This window comes from Saccopteryx leptura, chromosome 13, assembly GCF_036850995.1.
Source record: "Saccopteryx leptura isolate mSacLep1 chromosome 13, mSacLep1_pri_phased_curated, whole genome shotgun sequence".
In the NCBI taxonomy this organism is placed as follows: domain Eukaryota; kingdom Metazoa; phylum Chordata; class Mammalia; order Chiroptera; family Emballonuridae; genus Saccopteryx; species Saccopteryx leptura.
Window position 1 is genome coordinate 52,686,113 of NC_089515.1, and position 21,252 is coordinate 52,707,364.

General features: G+C 53.8%; 1 protein-coding gene across 1 annotated transcript in view; it reads right to left on the reverse strand.

Moving 5' to 3' along the window:
- IGF1R (insulin like growth factor 1 receptor) overlaps positions 1-21,252 on the reverse strand; it is a 220,963-nt gene that overhangs the window by 24,535 nt on the left and 175,176 nt on the right. The window contains exons 3-7 of the mRNA XM_066355414.1: positions 17,751-18,063; positions 14,001-14,152; positions 10,706-10,850; positions 2,728-2,942; positions 1,391-1,517 (exon numbers count right to left, since the gene is read on the reverse strand). Coding sequence (XP_066211511.1) covers positions 1,391-1,517; positions 2,728-2,942; positions 10,706-10,850; positions 14,001-14,152; positions 17,751-18,063 — 952 coding nt within the window. The remainder of the gene's footprint in view (positions 1-1,390; positions 1,518-2,727; positions 2,943-10,705; positions 10,851-14,000; positions 14,153-17,750; positions 18,064-21,252) is intronic.

Here is a 21,252-nt window from a genome sequence, read left to right on the forward strand (position 1 = left end):
CTCTATCTCTCTCTTCCCCTCCCACAGCCGAGACTCCATTGGAGCAAAGTTGGCCCTGGGCGCTGAGGACGGCTCCATGGCCTCCACCTCAGGTGCTAGAATGGCTCCGGCCACAATGGAGCAAGGGCCCAGATGGGCAGAGCATCGCCCCCTGGTGGGCATGACAGGTGAATCCTAGTCGGACGCTTGTGGGAGTCTGTCTGACTGCCTCCCTGCTTTTCACTTTGGAAAAATACCAAAAAAAACCCCAACCCACAAAAAGACAAGCAGAATCATTTAATGCAAACATCCACTATGGATAAAGAATAACTTCTTGAGGAAAATGACTTTGCTACAGGAAAACAGGCTCTGAAGAAGGGCTTGCAAAAACTCAGGTACTCGCCAGCCACTCTAATTGCTCAGGCAGCTCAGAATACTGAGGTGTTTGGCTTTCAGGTTATCTCAGAAGCCCGCGCCCGGCTCTGGTGCAATGACCAGCAGACACTGCCAAACCCCTGGTAGGACTATCAAAGGGGTAGGATATTTGCATAGACACAGGGTTGGGTAGAGAGCTGACTTCCATCATAGACGAGAGAGCTGGACAGCCGCTGACCTCTGGCTAATGAAATAGACATTAACACACCCCTCGCTGTCACTGCATTCAAAGACCTTGAGTGACCTCCATGTGCAAGAACACTTAATCAGCCCTTTCTTCATCGCTAGGACCCTGCCCGAGGCCCCAGCAGCGCAGAGGGTACCAGACACTGCCATCGGTGGCTCTGGCTCCAGCTCTGGGGAAGCCAAGCACCCAGGAAACAGACCCACGGCACCAAGGTGGGACCTGGGTCAAGACGGGGCCCTGGACAAAGGAGGCAGAGAAAGGAAGCGGGGCTGAGAGCCGTCCCCAGAAGGAAGGGGTCACGGCTGCTTCGGCACAAGAAGAGCCCCAGCAGGCTCAAGGAGCGACCATGAAAGAGTCATGACCTGAAAGGTCCCAAACCTTTTCCTCTCCATTCTTCTCTCCTGTTTGCGGGGCAGTGACCGCAGGAAGGGCCCACGGATAGAGGGAGAGCAATAGGACAATGGCCCTGCCCGGGGTCACCTCACAGGGCACTGAGCATCTGCAGGGTGACCCGGAACAGGGGGTCAGTGGGCAGCAAGGTTGAAATGACACTTCAATTCCCTCCTCCTACTATTATGGATATTTGGAATTGACCGAAGTCTCTGAAAAATAAGCTTTTGCTTCCGATTTGCTTTCTACAAATGCCTCTACCCACAGAAGCTAACGCTTTGTCACTGTAGCTGTCACAGGCAGTGACAGATGTCACATGACAGCGGGGAGGGCCCTGAGGATGAGCCCGGACATCCCCCCACCCCCCCAGTCCTGCCAACATCGCCCGGCTCAACTCACGCTTCCTTGTAGTAGACGGTGAAGCTGATGAGGTCCCTGTAGTCTGGGGGCCGGTACCGGTGCCACGTGATGATGATGCGGTTCTTCCAGGTGGTGGTGGAGGTGAAGTGCAGGACGTCACTTTCACCTGGGGGCCCGGGGCACACCGTGAGTGACGGGCGGCAGCGGCCCCTTCCTCCCCGTGTCGGGGACGCCCCCCGGGCCACACGGTCTCCCTCCTCTCGGGAGCTGGTGTGCGTGCCACCCGAGTCCCTTCCAGGGCTTCCGGTGGCTTGGTTAGGTCTGCTAGGGACCCGAGGCCACGGAGCCCCAGGGCTCCTTGCTCTGTGAGTGTGCTGGGCGCAGATATGACCTGAGTGTGACTCTCACCCTGAAGGGAAAGGGTCCTGCGTGGACAGGATCCCCCTCGATCACGCAGGTCAGTGGTTTTCAACCGCTGGTCGCGGACGGGTGTTGGTCCGCGAAAGAGTTAAACCCCCTGACGTCACATGAACATTACAGATAGTGCAAGATTCCCACGTTTTTACACTTGGGGACGGGTGAAACAGGAGAATTACTTCAGGGGCCGCGAAGGCAGACATCGCCTCGAGCATAAATGAATTCGACTAAGATCATCGGGTCTGTCATCTTCACACTTCAAAGTGGTTAACTCTACAATGAACACGTAAGGAGCCACAAAGAAGAGCTGATGCTCCTCATCTCTCTCCCTTCCAGTCTGTCTGTCCCTCCATCTGTCTCTCCCTCTGTCTCTGTCACACACACACACACACACACACACACACACACACACACACACAAATATCAGAGTAGTTAACTCAGATGGGACCAGCTCCCATCTGCAGACTGGTGGTTGAAAACCATTGCTATAGATGATTTTTTTAAATACTGTTTCCTTATTAAAAGTTTACAGGGGAGAGACAATTTCGTTTTATCACCCACTTCAGCCAAACAGAATCACAACTTTTCTTTCTTTCTCTTTTTTTTCTTTTTGAAACACCCATTTTCTAAAGGCAGTTTCACGTGCACTGTTAGATGAGACCAAGAAGGCTAGCTCCTGGTGGAAACATGGCCTCACGGTATCCCTGCGCAAAGACAGGCATTAACTCTGGGTGTTCCAGAAGCACTGCCTTGAAGCCTCCATGGAAACCGGTTTCTGAAAGTTTGTTACACTCACCCAGGTGCTGAGGAACGCCCACACAGACACGCTCACAGGTCTGCCCCACTATTGACCTTGAAGACACCCACGGACAAGCCAAGTTCTAGAAGGAAGCTCTAGACGGGGAGAAGGGCCCCTCGCCCGCCATGTTAGGCCCCAGGCTGAGAGCGCGCCCACTCACAGGAGGCTCTCTCCCCGTTGTTCCTGGTGTTGATGTCCCCTTTGCTCTGCCGCCCCTTGGTCCCCGTCACTTCCTCCATGCGGTAGATCTCGGAGACGCACAGCTTGGGGTTGAAGGCGAAGTACATCTTGCCGGACTTGATGGTCAGGTTGCGGTGGTCCCAGTCCCAGAGCTGCTGCAGGTTCTGGTTGTCCAGCACGTAGAAGGAGTAGTTCCTGCGAGCACAGACAGCGGCATTAGCCCGCGACCTCTGCCTCCTTCCTCCTCTGCAGCCTGCCGGCCACCCTCACGGGGCCTCTTAGGAAGGGAAAGTTACCCTTAACAACGGATGCAAGGACAGCATGTTGAAATTGACACAGAAACCGACAAGATGCTACCCAAGCAACAAGGAATGCCTCCTGCACCCTAGATGCTACGTGAGTCGTTCCCTAGAGACGCCTTCAGTTGTCTCTCTCGGCACAGAGCTTGTTCCATGTGCCCGAAATCCTCGCACGGGAGAACAGGTGTGCTCTGCTACTCAACTGGAACGGCTCACGTCGTGCAGTGGCTGCAGGGAGGCAGCCATTATCCTCGGGGGTGAATCCCATGCACACCGTCAGCAGTGCACGCACGACGGGGTGGGACAGAGCCCGGGACAGGAGACCGGCTCGGTGGTGGACCCACCCTGGGCCTGCTCCCTCCGCCAGACTCCCCCACCCTGAAAAGCCTCGGTGTCTGTCCCAGCAGATGGGAGGGGTGTGGGGACGAGAAACGGATCCTCAGTGGGCAGTCCAGCACCGGGCTCCCACCCGCGCACACACACTGGACGGGACGTGGGTGGTGATCCTGCCCGCACAGGGGTTTCAGTCCAGAGATAGCACTCAGAAACCAGACCAGGCTCCTCTAAACGCACCACGAGGCCTCCTGACACACCCCTGGCCCCAGTCTGGAAACCAGAGCTTGCCAGCGCACAGCCCTCTCCTTGTGTGAGAGCTCACTGCTCAACACAGCCACTTGCTAGACATTTTCCAAATGGATCTACATTGTGGACTGTGTGAGAGCTCACTGCTCAACACAGCCACTTGCTAGACATTTTCCAAATGAATCCACATTGTGGGTGGGCAACACAGGCCACGTGTCCAGGTGGAAAGCCCCAGGGCGTGGCCAGGGGACGTGTGCCATCCCTCAGGACAGTGTCCACCCTCTCCCTCAGGGCCAGGTGTAGGTGGCGCAGCTGGAAGGCAGGGGACTCACATCACCGTTCATACAAAAGGACAGGTTGACAGGTGGACGCAGAGGCCTCCTGCTTTAGGCCCATTCTCGCCCACAGAGCATTGCTAGGTCTGTAGGCCACTGTGCAGGGTCATTACTGACGCTCCTGGGCCTGGCTGCCCCAGGCCCCTGAGTCGGCCACTTGGGACAAACTCTCCTGGCTGGCCGGGAAACCTCTGGGCTGAGAAGAAGGGCCCGCTGACCAGGTTCAAGGGCTGTCTCTACCTGGAATGAGGCTGCTCTCTCAATGTCACCAGCAGGGAACAGAAGTGCACCGAAAATGCCTCCCGAACAAAACGTGCCACTTCTCCCGCAGCTGGAGGCACGGGCTCTGTACTGGGAGTGTGACATGTGAGTGACAGGCGGCCGGGAGGTCCCTGTGTGTGATTAATCCCTTTGCAAAGCAAGATGACCTTTTTTTTATATATATACAGTAAACAGAAACATATTTTACAACGTGGAGAAGGCTGGAGGGCCAGGATACCAACAGCAATATAAAAACCTGGGCATATAGAGCCTGTGGAGGTAACAGAAAAATGAAACCGAAATCTTGTCACAATACTAATCGGGCTGTTGTTGAGCTGCCTGTCAGAAGTGCTCCTGTTTTTCCTCCCCGGCTTGGAGCATGCCTCCCCCAACTCTTCCCACGATTAGAGGAGAACTGAGAGATAGTAAAGGAAGAGAGCTGTCTGCATATCTACTTATCTTTAGTACACGCACACTTAGATTTTCATTGTTTCCTGAAGGAAATGGCTACTCAGTTAGTTACTCAGTAAATGCAATTTCCTGATCGTTTCTAAGCTTACTGCTGCCTTGACATCCAATGAACACTTTTTAAAATTCCTTGTTTATTTCTCTGTAGCCCACACAGGCCCGTGATGCCCAGGGTTTGCAGAAGCAGGAGATCCTCACTTAACATCCCCGACGGGTTCTGTGACTTTAAGTGCAAGGACGGACGTGCAACAAAACCAGTGATGCTGGGGGCAACCTTCTCAGAAACAATAGTTGAGTTCCCAGGGCATCTCAAACCACTGTGACGGAATGACAATAAATGCCACGGCCTGTTGATGGGGGGGGGGGGGGGGCTGTTGTGTTGGTGACCTGGCTCCCGGCCTTCTCAGTGTTACAAATATATATATGTGTGTGTGTGTGTGTGTGTGTGTGTGTGTGTTTCTTCACTGAGCCCAGCCGAGGCGTGTGTGTGTGTGTGTGTGTGTTTCTTCACTGAGCCCAGCCGAGGCGTGTGTGTGTGTGTGTGTGTGTGTTTCTTCACTGAGCCCAGCCGAGGCGTGTGTGTGTGTGTGTGTGTGTGTGTGTGTGTGTGTGTGTGTGTTTCTTCACTGAGCCCAGCCGAGGCGTGTGTGTGTGTGTGTGTGTGTGAGTGTGTGTGTGTGTGTGTTTCTTCACTGAGCCCAGCCGAGGCGTGTGTGTGTGTGTGTGTGTGTTTCTTCACTGAGCCCAGCCGAGGCGTGTGTGTGTGTGTGTGTGTGTGTGTGAGTGTGTGTGTGTGTGTGTTTCTTCACTGAGCCCAGCCGAGGCGTGTGTGTGTGTGTGTGTGTGTTTCTTCACTGAGCCCAGCCGAGGCGTGTGTGTGTGTGTGTGTTTCTTCACTGAGCCCAGCCGAGGCGTGTGTGTGTGTGTGTGTGTGTGTGTGTGTGTTTCTTCACTGAGCCCAGCCAAGGCAGGCCGGGCGCGCGGGCCACCTCCTTCAGGACCCTGTCTGTATGTGATCTGCACTGGCGTTCCCAACGCCTCACGCGCATCACACACTTGGCTGTTCTGTTTGCGGCTCCCGTCTCGGGGCTGTCTCGCCTCTGAGTCACCAACCTCGCCGCCTGCCCATGTGCTGCTGCGAGGGGCGGGCAGGGTGGGGACGCAAAGGAAGGCAGAGGTGTGGGCACGGCATTGGAAGACAGCCAGGGTCTGGGATTCGGAGAACTGCATCTGGGATCCAAAGGGCAGGGTCTGAGTGTCCTCTCTGCCACGACCCCACCCCCACCCCAGCAGGCACAAAAGCCTCCCAGCTACGAGGGAGGAAGCGGCATCTCCCTCTCTTCAGCCCTTGCTGACGGGTTGAGGGGGGAAGCTGTAATACACCCTGATGCTCTTTCACTTCCCAGAGGAGAAACCAGGCCTCCTTCTGGCGGCCTCTAGGGGGCGTCAGAACCCAGCGCATGGGGCGGTCTCCAGCATCCCGCATCTGCAATGGATACAGGTTTGTGGCCTTTTCACAGATGCTGCCTCCTCCAAGCCATCAGCAGCCGGCTGCTTCACACGCCACGTCCCTGTTGCCCTGCAAACCCAACACCTGCGCCCACACTGAGGGTCTCCACGGGGTGGGAATGTACATCTGACGGTCACCGGGCACTGAACAGACGTTCAGAAAATGTTTCCTCTTGAAATCACTTTTCAGCAGCTCCATGGGAGGTATAATCCTCCTCCCCCAGACTGACCCAGTATACACGTGCGTCTCATAAGGTTCAGGAAAGGGGTGCAGCTGGGCAGTCCTTGCCTCCAGGTTGTGCCAGACATTCCTACCACGAGGAGGTGTCCTCACTGCCACAGGTGGTTCTGTGCCTGCTGCTATCCCAGCTGTCACTGACCTGCTCTGTCCCTGCCGGGCGGCGGGGGGAGGGGTCCGCCATGAATAACAGTGCTCTGAACACACACACAGGTCTTGTGTGGGCACGTCTTCCTCTCTCTGGGGAGCTGCTGGGTAGAGCCTGGGACTGCTGAGTCACACCGTGGACTGCCTGTTCCTTTGAAAGTCCCGGAGACGTGCTCAAAGTGCAGCCTGCACCCACCTGCTCTCAGCGTCGCAAGCAGGCAGAGGGAGCGCGGAGCACTGCACAGCCAGGCGGTCGGGAGGGGAGCACGGGGATGCCTAGAGGCACCCCAGGATTCCAGTTCTCGTTACCCATCCTCTCCTCCTCCTCTTATTATTTCTGGGGTGACAAGACTCGGCGGCAACAGAAAACAAGGTGAAGCTGTAAGTCCTTACTTGCCCAATGCCGTCAGGAAACAGGACTGCCCAGCTAGAGAAACTGCCAGGTAACAGCAACATTCTCGCTCTGGTCAAGGGCTTGAAAGTGAGCTGTCTCATAGAAATCTTGTATGTGTGTGTTACAAACTCTGTTTCCTTCATAACTAGCAGGGGAAAAAAAACAAACTTTGATTTTCCTAATGTCTAAGACCTGACTCTGGAAACACAGACTGAGTGACGTCCTCCAGGAAACGCTGGCCAGGTGGGTACCTCTGGACAAACGGGCGACCACCCGGGGCGGTCTGGGCCCCACCCTCTGCTCACCAACCACCTGCTGTTTGTCCTGGTGCCGCCTGCCTGCACCTGTCCCCAGCCTGGACAGCAGGACCCGGGCACACGGTAGAACGTTCTACTCCAGGGAGAACGCCTGGATGTCCCCTTCTGGACTTGACCCAGTGGTCCGGGTGGCTCAGGACACTGTTGGGGGCAGACCTCGGCCCCGCCGTGAGGCTCCTGGGTCGATACGAGGGGTCTCAGCAGTGGGAGCTCGTCTGCCACCCGCGAGCACACGGCTGCACAGCTGTCTCCCCGGGGAGCCGAGGGGAAGCACGTGCTTACGTTCTCACTGCGGCCGTGAGAGGGTCAAGGAGGCCGGCACTCTGAGGCTCAAGTGCGACAAGAAGATATTTAGGAACAAAACTTAAGGTACCGGGGGACATGCGTTCGAGAAGTAACAGGCTATCCAGCAGCGGCTCCCAAGCTGTGCCACACACTGAAGTTAGCTGGTGATCCTCAGAAAAGCAGCACACCTGGACTCCTACCCCACCTATGTTGCTGATGGAACTGAGATGGGGTCCAACTTGGGTCTTGGGAATTTGAAAAAGCCCTCCAGATGATCCTCACGGGTCATCAGCTCTGGGGAGCTCTGGGGGAAACACTCCCTTGGCTTAAACCGAAAGCACACAGAAACGGAGCGGCCAGAAGGCAGTGGTGTCCAGACAGCGTTGCGCACACCCTCCCCTCCCCCAACTCGAGCCTCGGCGGCGTGCCACAGCCTTCCTACATCTCAACCTCCGCACCTGGACCGCACGTCACACCTCTCGTACCTCTGGCGCCACCGGCGTCTCCAGCGTCACTTGCCAAACAGGTCCCGGGACACCAGGACTGCTACCATCGCTCCCTCCTGCCCTGCCCACACTGCTGTTCATTGCCTCTGCTTTCTGAGTGTCCCCGAGACCCTCTGGGGCCCAGCTCAAGGCCACGTCTTCAGGAAGCCTGTCCAGTCTGCGGCGTCAGACGCTGACCCTCCTCAGGCCTGAGGCATGTTCCTTTCCTGACCCTCATCGCAGCTCGCCAGTCCGCCTTGGACTTGTATCTGCTGATAGTACTCCTTTTTTATTTCGCTTTCTTGGACTCTGCCCTGCTTGCAGGGGTGTGGGGGCAGGTGGAGGGGCTGGTCCTAGCTCTCTTCCTAAGTCTGGGGAGGAGAAATCAGGCACTGAGTTGTTCCCACCGCTCCAGCCGGATCCAACACCGGGAGGTCACCACAAGCGAGGATGTCCGTTTGGTCACGGTGCGGAAGGCAGGTAAGAGAGCCCAGCCCCCGTCGAGAGAGGCAGGATTGGCAAGTGTCCCGGCTACAGAGGGACCCTCCAAGCAGCAGCATCCAGAGATAAAGAGCCTGGACACCGGCCTCCTCAGGCCACAGCGGTGACCAATCCAGCAACAGGCTGTGAAAACCTGGGGTCTGTCTGTCCTCCGCTATCATCCAAAACATGAACACAGGGCAGGGGCCTGGAGCTCACCTGAGCCGGAAGCATCCCAAACGCCTCGGTAAATCACACGTGTCCCTCAAAGACCCCCCTGAGACTTCCAGTTTTAGACGAGTTGCACAATAATGAGACACCTGCACATAGTCGTGCGTACAACCACCAGCCGTTAGTTTTCAGGTGTGTTTAAGTGCATAACACTTAAGTCACCACGCAACTCAAAGTAATCGTGTCATACGGTAAGTCCTAATAAAAGTTAATTAAGTGCTCCTGTTGGCTTCCTATACCTATCAAAAGCTCAGCCTGGAAAGAAAGAAAAGTGTGTGTCCTTAAGTAGCAGGAAAACTGGTAGATCCCAGTCTGCCTAAGAAAGTGTTCACAGACACCAGGGATTCCAGACACAGGAACCTGCTTGGGGAAAACAGACAAACACCCAAAACAAAACAAAGATGTGCTACAATTCACTTAAAAATTGAACAGCCCTGGCCGGCTGGCTCAGTGGTAGAGCGTTGGCCCAGCATGTAGATGTCCCAGGTTCGATTCCCGGCCAGGGCACACACAGGAGAAGTGACCATCTGCTTCTCCACCCCTCCCCCTCTCCATTCTCTCTATCTCTTCTCCTCCCGCAGCCATGCTCTGCTGGAGCAAGTTGGCCCCGGACTCTGAAGATGGCTCCATGGCTTCACCTCAAAAGCTAAAATAGCTGGGTTGCTGAGCAATGGAGCAATGGTCCCAGATAGGCAGAGCACTGGCCGGCAGGGGGCTTGCCGGGGGGATCCCCGGTCAGGGTGCATGTGGGAATCTGTCTCTGACTCCCCACCTCTCACTGAATAAAAATTAAAAAAAGAAAAGAAATTGAATACGACAAACAATGACCACCACCTCAAAAATGGCAGAGCCCCAGCCTGCCGTCCAAGTGACACGGGGCACTCTTGGAGTGGGCACGGTGGCAGCCTCCTTGGATTTGCAAGGAGAAAGGCCGTTTTCTGAAGAGCCCGTGTCCCCGGTGCTGGGACATGTGCTGTCTGGAGAGGGACAGGAGGCTGCCTTCTCTCTTTAGCTGTCGCAGATGACGGAATTCTAAGAATTTCAGAGCGACCAAGAAGCTGGTCTGAGAAAAGAGCAGGGAGGCTGTAGAGATGGCCTCCTGCAGTCACTTGATCCCGTCAGCGCAGGACAGTAGGAAGGGGAGCCTTTCCCATGACCTCCCCACCACTTTCCTTCCTAGATTATTTCCCCAACTTCTCTTTACGGAGGAACTCACTCATTCACGGGTGTCCCAATGTGAACTGGATTTCGCAGTGTGAGCTTACAGCCTGACTGGGGTTGTATTTGGGGGGGGGGGGCTGCGTGAAGAGAAAAGTCTACACGTAAAGGCACCCGCAAGACAGCTGCTGGGAAGACACTGTCCCTACGCACCAGCCGGGACTTCTCTGGAGCAAAGCCTCTGCTTTGCAACCCCTGTCAGAAAGCACATCTCGACAGAGGGCAGGACTTCTATTCGCGGTGTAAATCCCAGAAGCTAATCAATAGAAACATTTCTGTGAACCAAGATTCTTGACAAGCGGACAAACTATCCATACACCTCTCTAAAGTCTCTTGGGTTCCTTCCCGTAGACTGTAGAAGACAGGGTGGCTTCTGTGCGGAAGGGTATGGCACCCAGGGGCAGAGAAGGGTCATGTCATGATGGCTTCACAGAGCCAAGTGTCTCAGACCCCATCCTGTCTCCCTCGGCAGAAAGATTCCCCCGGAGCGTCCCCATCTGCGGCTTCCCCAGCCACGGCCGAGCATGCCGCCCTTGACCGATGGGGTCACGACACTTTTCCAAAGCAGCAGCGCCCCACGGATGGAGGCTCACGGCTCTGGAAACGCCACATGAGGGGAGAGGGCATCGCTCTCACCCTAGCAACACGGGCACTGCCGGCCATGGCTCGCTCTGGACCAGAGCGTGTCGGCCACGACATCCACACTTACCCATCGAGCTGGTCCTCGCCTAAGATCTGACGCAGGTTCTTGAAGAAGGACAAGGAGACCAGGGCGTGGGAGTGACGGATCTTCACATAGCCTGTCACCACCTCGATGAGCCCCATGAAGTTCTCCAGCTCCGTGGCGATGTTATCTACACAGAGAGGGGACCGTGTCACTGAGCAGGGCCCTTAGCAGGTGGGGCACCCACTTGGTTTCTCACTGACACGCGTGGAGGGAGTTTTCTGGGGCAGCTTATGTTCTGGGGGGAGGGGTGGGGGTGACACTGAGATGGTCAAGCTACTGGGACGGGCCGCCATCCCTGGTCGGAAACTGCCTCCCTAGGCTGGACTCCCAGCCACCTTTCCTGGGACAGACAGAGCCCTGGGAGCAGGGGAAAGGGAGCATCTAGCCGGCTGGACACTGTCGCTCCCAGGCCGATTAGGAGAATGTAAAATCATAAATACCAGACTGCCAATTAGCCAGGGCTGACGTGTCTAGGGAACGTCTTTTAAGAAGCTCTGTCAACACAGAGCATTGCCCCCGCAGGAACGCCGGGGCTGAGCAAACAGGGTGCTCACCGTCTCGGTACGGACTGCCTTTGCAGCCAGGCTAGTTTCTAAGAGACAGGGACCTCTTTCCATTTCCAGACTCCCTCGTCCCAGGGTGGAGGAGAGCACACTAACGTCAAGGACGGCTATCTGTGGGCAACTCTGAAAACTTCATTTCTGCGCCTCGAAGTCTGCCCCGTCATTGTTCCCACAACCAGAACACGGGTTGGGAAAACAGTCACTGATTCATCTGTGAAACGTCATTGGGTTATTTCCCATCATTGTGGACAAAAGGCATGTTTGCTTTAACCTTGCTATCTATCGTTGTCTCCTCGCAAATCAAAAACATACACTTTGGTTCAACTTACCCTAAAATTATAATAAAACACTATCACAAGTGGGGTGTTGTTCGACTGCTGGGGTTTGGGTGTGATTTGAGAGGACTTATTCGATATAAGGTTATATATTGCTTTGAATTGCTCAAACAAACCAACCAACCAAAAAGGTGCTGTCCCAGAGGACACAACTCTACACTGAATGTACAGTTTAGTGGCTTTCAGAGAGAAGTTAAGGAGATATTCAAGCTGTAAAGACAGGAGGTTGCCTGCAGTTGACATTTCAAGAAGAAGACTTCGAATTTGAGAAGTGGGGCTGGATATTACACCGTATAGTCAAGGCTGGGGACTGTCCTCTGTCATGAGGTGACCATCACGTGGCATCCAACTGATTTCCTGCATCAGAGATAGACTGGGAGACCTACCCCACCACTGGGCACACCCAGTATTATACTCCGCCACGGATTTAATTCATGGATCACATTCTCATCTTCAGAAAAGGACTAGCTATTAAAAGCAGGTTGAGGGCCCTGGCTGGTTGGCTCAGTGGTAGAGTGTCGGCCTGGTGTGCGGAAGTCCCGGGTTCGATTCCTGGCCAGGGCACACAGAAGTGCTCATCTGCTTCTCCACCCCTCCCCCTCTCCTTCCTCTCTGTCTCTCTCTTCCCCTCCCGCAGCCAGGGCTCCATTGGAGCAAAGATTGCCCGGGCGCTGGAGATGGCTCCATGGCCTCTGCCCCAGGCACTAGAATGGCTCTGGTCGCAACAGAGCGACGCCCCGGATGGGCAGAGCATCGCCCCCTGGTGAGAATGCCGGGTGGATTCCGGTCGGGCGCATGCGGGAGTCTGTCTGACTGCCTCCCCGTTTCCAGCTTCAGAAAAATACAAAAAAAAAAAAAAAAAAAAAAAAAAAGGCAGGTTGAGGAACTTTTTAAAGGATATATGTTCTAGGAACAAGCAAATCTTTTTAGATGTAAGAAATCCAGTAAGAGCGGAAAATAAAACTTCCTTTCGAAGGGCCACAGGGGTTGTGAGAAAGCCCTAGCTGTGCGGACAGTTATCCCTGTTGTGAAGAGCCAGGAGCATCAAAACCCTCAAAGGAACTAAGCAAAAATGTGTTCCAGCCTGACCAGGCGGTGGCGCAGTGGATAGAGCGTCGGACTGGGATGCCGAGGACCCAGGTTCGAGACCTCGAGGTCCCCAGCTTGAGCATGGGCTCATCTGGTTTGAGCAAAAAGCTCACCAGCTTGGACCCAAGGCCGCTGGCTCCAGCAGGGGGTTACTCAGTCCGCTGAAGGCCCGCGATCAAGACACATATGAGAAAGCAATCAATGAACAACTAAGGTGTCTCAATGCGCAATGAGAAAGTGATGATTGACTGCTTCTCATCTCTCCATTCCTGTCTGTCTGTCCCTGTCTATCCCTCTCTCTCTGACTCTCCCTCTGTTTCTGTAAAAAAAAAAAAAAAAAAAAAAAAAAGTGTTCCAGCCATCTTGGACCCACACACACAGCTCCCTCCTCTAACCAACAAGTACACCCACAGAATGCAGAAGGCAGTCATTTTTTCTCCTCAAAGTACAAAAGCAATTTCTTCACAAAAGGATTTAGGGAGGAGAAAATTCCGTTTCAACCTCAAGGCCTTCTTACTGTATTTATTCTAGCTGAGGAAACAGTCAGGACCTTGACCGAGTGGTCCCGGGTGTGCAGAATTCAAGGCACCACAGCTAAAAGCCCTTGTCAATCAAAGATCGGGAGGGAAAATGCCACAGAATAAGTCGTTGGGAGCTACTTTGCACAAATGCAACTCCCAGAATGCCATCAGTCATAAACGATGGTCACCCTACAGTGGGGGGAGGAGGGGAAGGAGGGTACCAAAACATTACATATGTCATCACACACATAAATCATTTCGCTTCTCAGAGTCAATTCGGAGATCAACTACCCTTTTGGACGTGACACAATCGTAAAGTGGTATCTTTGCCCAGGCTTCCCAACCCAAACAGATCCAAGTCACCAAAACTCTTTGGGCTTAAAGCTGCGTGAGTCTGGCGCCCACTAGAGACCGCTGAGTCATGCCTCCGATCCAGCATCTCTTCTGTGGTTTGCGTGTGTCTGGACAGCGAGCCCTGCCCCTGCGTAGGGGGCAACGCACAGAAAGATGAGGAATGACCCTTGACAGCCATAAACTCTGGGCCGGTGGCTAAAAAGCAGGCTGCCTTTCGATCTGGTTCTTTATCTCTGAGGGAAATTCAAAGGTGTCAGGCAAAGGCCGACACACCACGCTGTTTCCTGGGGCCTAGATGTTAGGGGTGGGTCTCGGATGGGTGGAAAAGGCATCAACACACACACACACACACACACACACACACACACCAAAAACAAGGGGCCCAGCCCTCTCTCCCAGGGGAGGGAGTACTCACTGCCCCGCCGGATGTTAATGAGCAGATTGCCCCTGAAGATGGTACAGCCTTGGAGCATCTGAGCAGAAGTCACCGAATCGATGGTCTTTGTCCTCTTTTCCTCCTCGCAGATTTTGGGACAAGGACCCTCACAGGGGATGCAGAACATACTACTGCAAAATAAAGAACCGAACACAAAGGTCAGAATCATCTCCTTGTGCCGACAACACCAGACGGACATGTTCTCCCTTGAGTCGCACTCGCTATAAACACCAACCGTCCTGAAGCATCTGACTCGGGTCACCCTGTACCTCATCCCCAAGCCCACCTAGGATCAGCCACGCAGGCTGCAAACAAGAGGAGAGAGCGTGCTGCTTATTTCAGACAAAACACACCATGCCTCCGCGAGGTATGTGCGTATCACAGGCTGGCGACTGGTGAGCCAGCTGGTCCCACCGAGGGGGAACAGCCTCGCAGAATGGAGGCGCCGGAGCCCTCCAAGGAGAACGGGGCTGCTCTCTTAAGTCACGGCTCCAGCTCCGTGCGCCCTGCAGGCTAGACAGGGGCAGTGAAGGGGCAGCAGTGTGTCTGCTGCCACCAAAAGGAGCCTAACTTCCGCCGCCAGCGGCCCCGTAGAGCCTGGTGAGGACTTCTGAGAGGCATGTGGCATTGCCCAGATCCACACTCTGTTCTTGCTAGAGCACAACTGAAATTATTTGACAGTGTTTTGCAGAAACTTGTAAATTGATCCAAATGTTGTTTTCGCTGCATGCACAATAAAAGCAGGGAACTTCCATTTACTCTGTAATGAGCTACTATTTCAAATGCTCTCCTGAACACACGACCAGCCACCGACCGTCAGGGACTGGCACTTTTCCTGCTTACCTACTGTGATTGAGGAAATAGTGAGCAAAATGCTCATCTAGCCCCTGAACCACAGAGCACGGATCAGCATTTGAGTGGATTTCCGAACAAAACAAATAAGACGTTATGGGGTTGGGTAAATAACAGCACGGTGAGGTGGAGAGCCATCATATTTATATTGTGAAGTTTAAAAGCGCATTCGATCGTTTAAAATTCACGGAGATAAGTAAAAAACACTCAAGACAACAGTGTAAGTTGTAGCTCTTTTCATCAGTACCTTTCATTTCCCCTGGAACTTTATTGCATAATCTAAGGCAAAGGTGCAGGGTTGCGTTTTGTTTAAAAGCTTATAGGTAAACCAGATTTCCCTGGTATGGTCCTATTTCATGGTGGGAAAATGGCAGGTAAGGTTTCCCAAGGAACTGGGCCATCCACAGCCGAGGGCATTTCTCTTGCCGCTACCATCCTATGCAGCCATGTTCTCACTTCTGGTGTGGGGCGTAGCTACTTTCAGCTGCTTTCCTGTCTGCGTTTTTACTTGGTCTTTTACTCCTTCTAACTAACTACGTATAATATACTGCCCCAGCCCCTCCCTCTTTAAAAGCCTTTTACTTTGAAGTAAATACAGAAGCACCAAAAGTTAGGTAAGGAGTCCCGTGTACCCTTCACCCAGTTTCCCTCAATGGTTACATTGTACATAATGATGATAACTATCTCAAAACCAGGGAATGAGCCCCACTACAACATATGTGTATAATTCTATGTTATCTTCACACTTCTGTCATCACCACTGCAGTCAAGATAGAGCACTAGCTCTGGCCAGATGGCTCAGTGGTAGAGCACCGGCCCAGCATGTGGATGTGTGAGGTTCAATTCCTGGTCAGGGCACAAGGAGAAGCACCAATCTGCTTCTCCACCCTTCCACCTGTCACTTCTCTCTCTCTCTCTCTCTCTCTCTCTCTTTTTCTCTCTCTCTCTTACAGTCATGGCCTGATTGGAATGAGTTGGCCCCAGGTGCTGAGGATGGCTCCATGGCTGCCACCTCAGACGCTAAGGAGAGCTTGGTTGCTGAGCAACAGAGCAATAGCCCCAGATAGGCAGAGCATCACCCCTAGTGGGCTTGCCAGGTGGAACCTTTTCTGGGCACATGTGGGTATCTGTTTCTCTGCCTCCTCTCCTCTCTCTGAATTAAGAAAAAAAAAAAAGGTAGAGCACTGGTCCACAGAGATCCTACACAGTCACCCACCCTCATGTCCCCAACTCCTTCCTGGCAACCACTACTGTAGTCTCCATCTCTATAATTTGTCATTCTGAGAATGTTATATATGTGGACTCATACAGTATGTATAGTGTGTGTGACCATTTGAAATTAGCTTAACAACCTTGTGTGTAATGTCCTTGAGATCCATCGAGTCACTGTGTATTTCAATAGCTTGTTCCTTTTTAGTCTTGCTGAATACTATTCCCTGGTGGGGATGTACCACAGTTTGCTTAAAGCATCTTACCTACGGCGAGACATCTGAGTGGTTTCCAGTTTAGGGGTATTACCAATAAAGTTGGCAAGAACTTACTCTACATTCAGCATTACCAACTAATGTGAGTTCTACCCTTCAGTTTGACGTGTGCACAGCACTTTCAAAGAGGACTCAGAAAACAGACTCCCCTTTATGGAGACGCACTCGATGCAGCCTACAGAAACAGACTGCGGCAATACATGGGAGTTCCACATCCTATTCAAAATCACTGTTGACTCTTCTGGTGGTATTTTATGTTTGAAGAATGGTTCTGAAGAACCAGGAACATAAGGATCCCCTGGTGTTAATCGTGAAGGAAGCTTCTGGCCCCTTACAACCGAGCTGCTGCTTCCTAAGTGTTGTTGCTCTGGCTTATATCCCTGATACATTGTAGCAAAGGCTAACGCAGGGCTCTGTACAAAGACGAACCAACACATTTAGAGAAGCCCGGCAGACATGCGCAGAGGCAACGCGTGTTGCCAGAACGGAACTTCCTCGGTGAAGTTCCCAAGCAAAGTCTCAGTGTTTAGGAAGAAAAATGAGGGGCAGAGGGGAGGGGTAAAAGAGAAAGAAGGTGCTGATGGAAAGGGGAGGTTCTTTTCAGCAACTGCTCACGCTTAGCACCTGCCAGTTCAGACACAGGCTGCCTGCCGGGCCGGCGGTGGGGTTTTAGGCGCGCTCCAAGACTGCGGAGCGGTTCGGGCGCGCTCCCTGGGCGGAGGAAGGGGTTCAGGCCGGCTCCCTGGGCGGAGGAAGGGGTTCAGGCCGGCTCCCTGGGCGGAGGAAGGGGTTCAGGCCGGCTCCCTGGGCGGCGAAGGGGTTCAGGCTGGCTCCCTGGGCGGAGGGGTTCAGGCCGGCTCCCTGGGCGGTGGAGGGGTTCAGGCCGGCTCCCTGGGCGGCGGAGGGGTTCGGGCCGGCTCCCTGGGCGGCGGAGGGGTTCAGGCCGGCTCCCTGGGCGGTGGAAGGGGTTCAGGCCGGCTCCCTGGGCGGAGGAAGGGGTTCAGGCCGGCTCCCTGGGCGGAGGAAGGGGTTCAGGCCGGCTCCCTGGGCGGAGGAAGGGGTTCAGGCCGGCTCCCTGGGCGGAGGAAGGGGTTCAGGCCGGCTCCCTGGGCGGAGGAAGGGGTTCAGGCCGGCTCCCTGGGCGGAGGGGTTCAGGCCGGCTCCCTGGGCGGAGGAAGGGGTTCAGGCCGGCTCCCTGGGCGGTGGAAGGGGTTCAGGCCGGCTCCCTGGGCGGTGGAAGGGGTTCAGGCCGGCTCCCTGGGCGGCGGAGGGGTTCGGGCCGGCTCCCTGGGCGGCGGAGGGGTTCGGGCCGGCTCCCTGGGCGGCGGAGGGGTTCGGGCCGGCTCCCTGGGCGGCGGAAGGGGTGTAGGCCCACCCACTGCCCCAGACTGACCTGTCGCTGTCGTTGAGGATGAAGCCCGAGGGGCACTCCTGCATGCACTCGCCGTCGTGGATCACGAAGCCCTCGCCTTCAGTGCTATCGGCGTTGGGGATGTTGGCGCAGAAGTCGCGGTCCACGCAGCGCCAGCCCTCGAAGCGGTAGGTGTTGGGCGGGCAGTTGGGCACGCAGACGCCGTTGAAGTAGTAGTGGCGGCAGGCCACGCAGGCCGCGTCGTCGTCGGGCGCGCTGCAGCTGCCCAGGCACTCGGGGTGGCAGCACTCGTTGTTCTCGGAGCACGCCCGCTTCCCGCACGCACTCGGGCACGCTGTGGGGCAGAGGGGATAGGCGGTCAGTCTGAGTGCGGCTCATCGGCCTCCTCTCGGTCAGTGCCCAGCGAATGGCTCCAGCGACCAATATCAAACCAGTCACCCACACGTGAAGTCCCCAAATGGAGAACCACTGGACCCTGTGTCCCACGTCAGATGTGCAACGACAGTCCTACAGTCACACTCAGAGATTCGCAGAGACAAGGAGGATATTCCCCGTATCCCGAGTCAGAAGGGCCGGGGCGAAGTCCAGCCTATTTACTGTGGGTTGGATCTCGGGGGAGTCCCCAGCATCCATGACCCGGACCCTCTCTTTGCTCATCTATAACATGGGGCAGCCATCCACCTTAGCAGCTGCCTGAGGCCCGTGTGATAACGTAGCGGCCCTGGGTGAACATGTCTGTGTATTATCACAGCTTTAAAAGGCATTATGCTCTGCTGCTCCTGCATTTTGAATGTGCTCCTCGCTGAAACACCTTGAAAAGACTTAGTGTGCACTAATGCTCAATTACTTTTTAAAAGGATCAAACTAGAACAGTGGTCTTTAACTATCGGTCCACAGACCAGCCCCCGCCTGCAAAAAGAGTCAACCTCCCTGATGCCTTGACCCGGTGCTTGAAAACCCCTGAACTGGAACACAGTAATGATGCCATTCATGTCTCCGGGAATTTAGTGTAGAAAAGATTGGACCTGCTTGCATCATTACCAAATGTCTCCCCCCTCCACCTTTCCCTCATTGACAATCTAAATAAAACGCTATAGAAAATGACAGGTAGAAGACACCATAGCCATTCGTGGACTACCAAGCACTCGAGCATTTAAAAGAACAGAACAAACAAACAAACAAAAGTCCGGGTGCACTTGCTTGGCACTGATTACACCCAGATGCAAACTCGGGGCATCTCCAGAATGAGGAGAAATAAATCAGTAATACATAACAGAGTCTGCAGATGCATTCTGCATTCTGTCTGTCTGTCCCCCATTCCACCAGATGCTGGGCAGTGGTCCGCTGAGACCCTCCCCCCAAAGGGGTGTTAATGGAACCACATGGGCAGTCAGTTCTCACCACGAGCAGCACACGGGACGGGGAACCAGAGCTGTTTCGCGGATGGGAAATATTTCTGAAGGAGTTTCAGAACAGCTTAGAGTAGGGAAAACCGTGCCCTTCGGAGATGGAACAATTCATCTTACAGGGACCACACACCTCGGAGTTCCCCCGAGCCACCTGACATAAGGTGTGCACTGACATCTATCAAATACTCCAGGGAAAAACAGGTGATGGTAAGAGGAGGAGGAGCTCAAGATGACAGGTGACTTGTTGGCTAAGGGGTAACCTCCAGCCACTACAGCGTTGGAAACCGGATGTGCCCCTGGCTGCAGGACCATCTGCGAGAATTCCGGGAGACAGGCAGGAGAGAACATGCAGTAGCCTCAGGATTAGGAGTTCTGGAGCCAGCCCCAGAAGCCTGCTGTAAATTCTGTCTCATCATAATGTATATAAATATTATTAGTGTTCGGAACTATTAAGGGATTTCTTGAAAAGCCCTGGGCAGTGTGTCTCGCCAGCAGATGGATGGATGCTCTGTGTGAATGCCAAAACTTTAAATTTAGTCCAGTTACCAAGTGGCCAATTACAGAGCGGTGGGAGTGAGGAAGGGAACCTCTTCCCTGGCTTCCATGAAGAAGGAGCACACCTAGTAGGATTAAAGGTGTTTCTGTGTTGAAAAATAAAAAGGAAATAAAAGCCACTATAAATAAACATATATAACTAGATGACGGGTTAGGGGGAAAGGCAATTGATTTTGCCCATAAAATTTTTCTAGTCATTGGAATTCTTACAATGGCCAACAATAAAAAACAAAAGCCTATATAAACTGCTGGAAAAGCAAATGGCATGTCCGTAAAGGGACTGGTTGGTGGGGGTCACAGTCTCATAAAAATATGGCCCTGCACTAAAAGCTCATTGTCTTCATTTTGGGGACAGGAAAAACATCATATGCATTGGCCATTAACTACCTCCCTCTCTTTCTAGGGTTTTTAAAAAACATTAGTTTTTGTTCTCACCATAAATTCTTTCACAATCTTGCCCTCAGAGAAACCATTTAGAAAGCATACATGATAATAAAGTGATTTTCTGGAAGAGGGAGGACTCAACCTCTTCACTGGGGACACAGAAAGAGCAAACGGACCACTTAGCCACATCATTTTTAAAAATGGAAAGTTTTATCCCGAATAATTTCTCAAGGATAGAACTTAGTTCAAGGGGCGTTCAAATGAGGTCACATTTTTTAGTCAATATCCAGACTAATTGAGGGACATCTTGGTTATTTCTGGGTTACCCTAGGTAACACACCCCTGTTCCCTATAAAATGAGGGATCTCTGTCCTAACAGACACACATCATCAGGCATGAACTGCTGTTAACTCTGGGAAAGTGCACTTGAACTTTCAGCGTGCATCAGGGCAAACCATAGAGGCCACAGAAATTTTGAGGTGTTCACATCTTGCTAGGAGAGGAACTGACACCATCAGATACCATGGGGAAGGAAGAGGACAAGAGGGACCCCAGCTGAGTCAACCGAACACCAGAGCCCACCTAAAGGCTGCTGGCACTGTCCCCCAGCGAGCACTTAGCCACAGGTAAGGGGACGAACAAGGTCCCCTCGCCAGGTGCTCGGCTAGGTCCTGTTGGCATGGAAGGGAGAAGACAGCTCAGCCTACCTGGCTGAGGACAAGCAGTGCGAGTGCCAGATGGCTGAATTTTCCAGTTCGGACAGAAAGGTGACCCATCCTCAGGAGCCATGGCCACTGCAGAGGAGCTCTAGGTGCGGCCGGGAGAACCCACCTGGGGCCAGAAAGCCCACAGTGGGCAGGGAATACTCTCGCCCTGTAACATCCCCTTCAGTCTGTCCTCCCTTCTGCCCGTAAGGACACGCCCCTCCCCACATGATCAGCCCAAGCACAGGCGTCTGTCACAGCAGGCAGAGCAGGGAGGGGCAGAGAAGCTTCCCAGGCTCAGGCAGAGCTGCCACATCTCATTGGTCTTATTAGTGCGGAGTTCTCTAAGGCAGCTGGGATGGAAGAGCAGGCTTATGGGAGAGTGCTTAGATCCATGAAATAAAACAGAAATAAACCTGGTACAGCACACATACAGACTCAAAAATTGGAGATAAATGTATATATGTATGT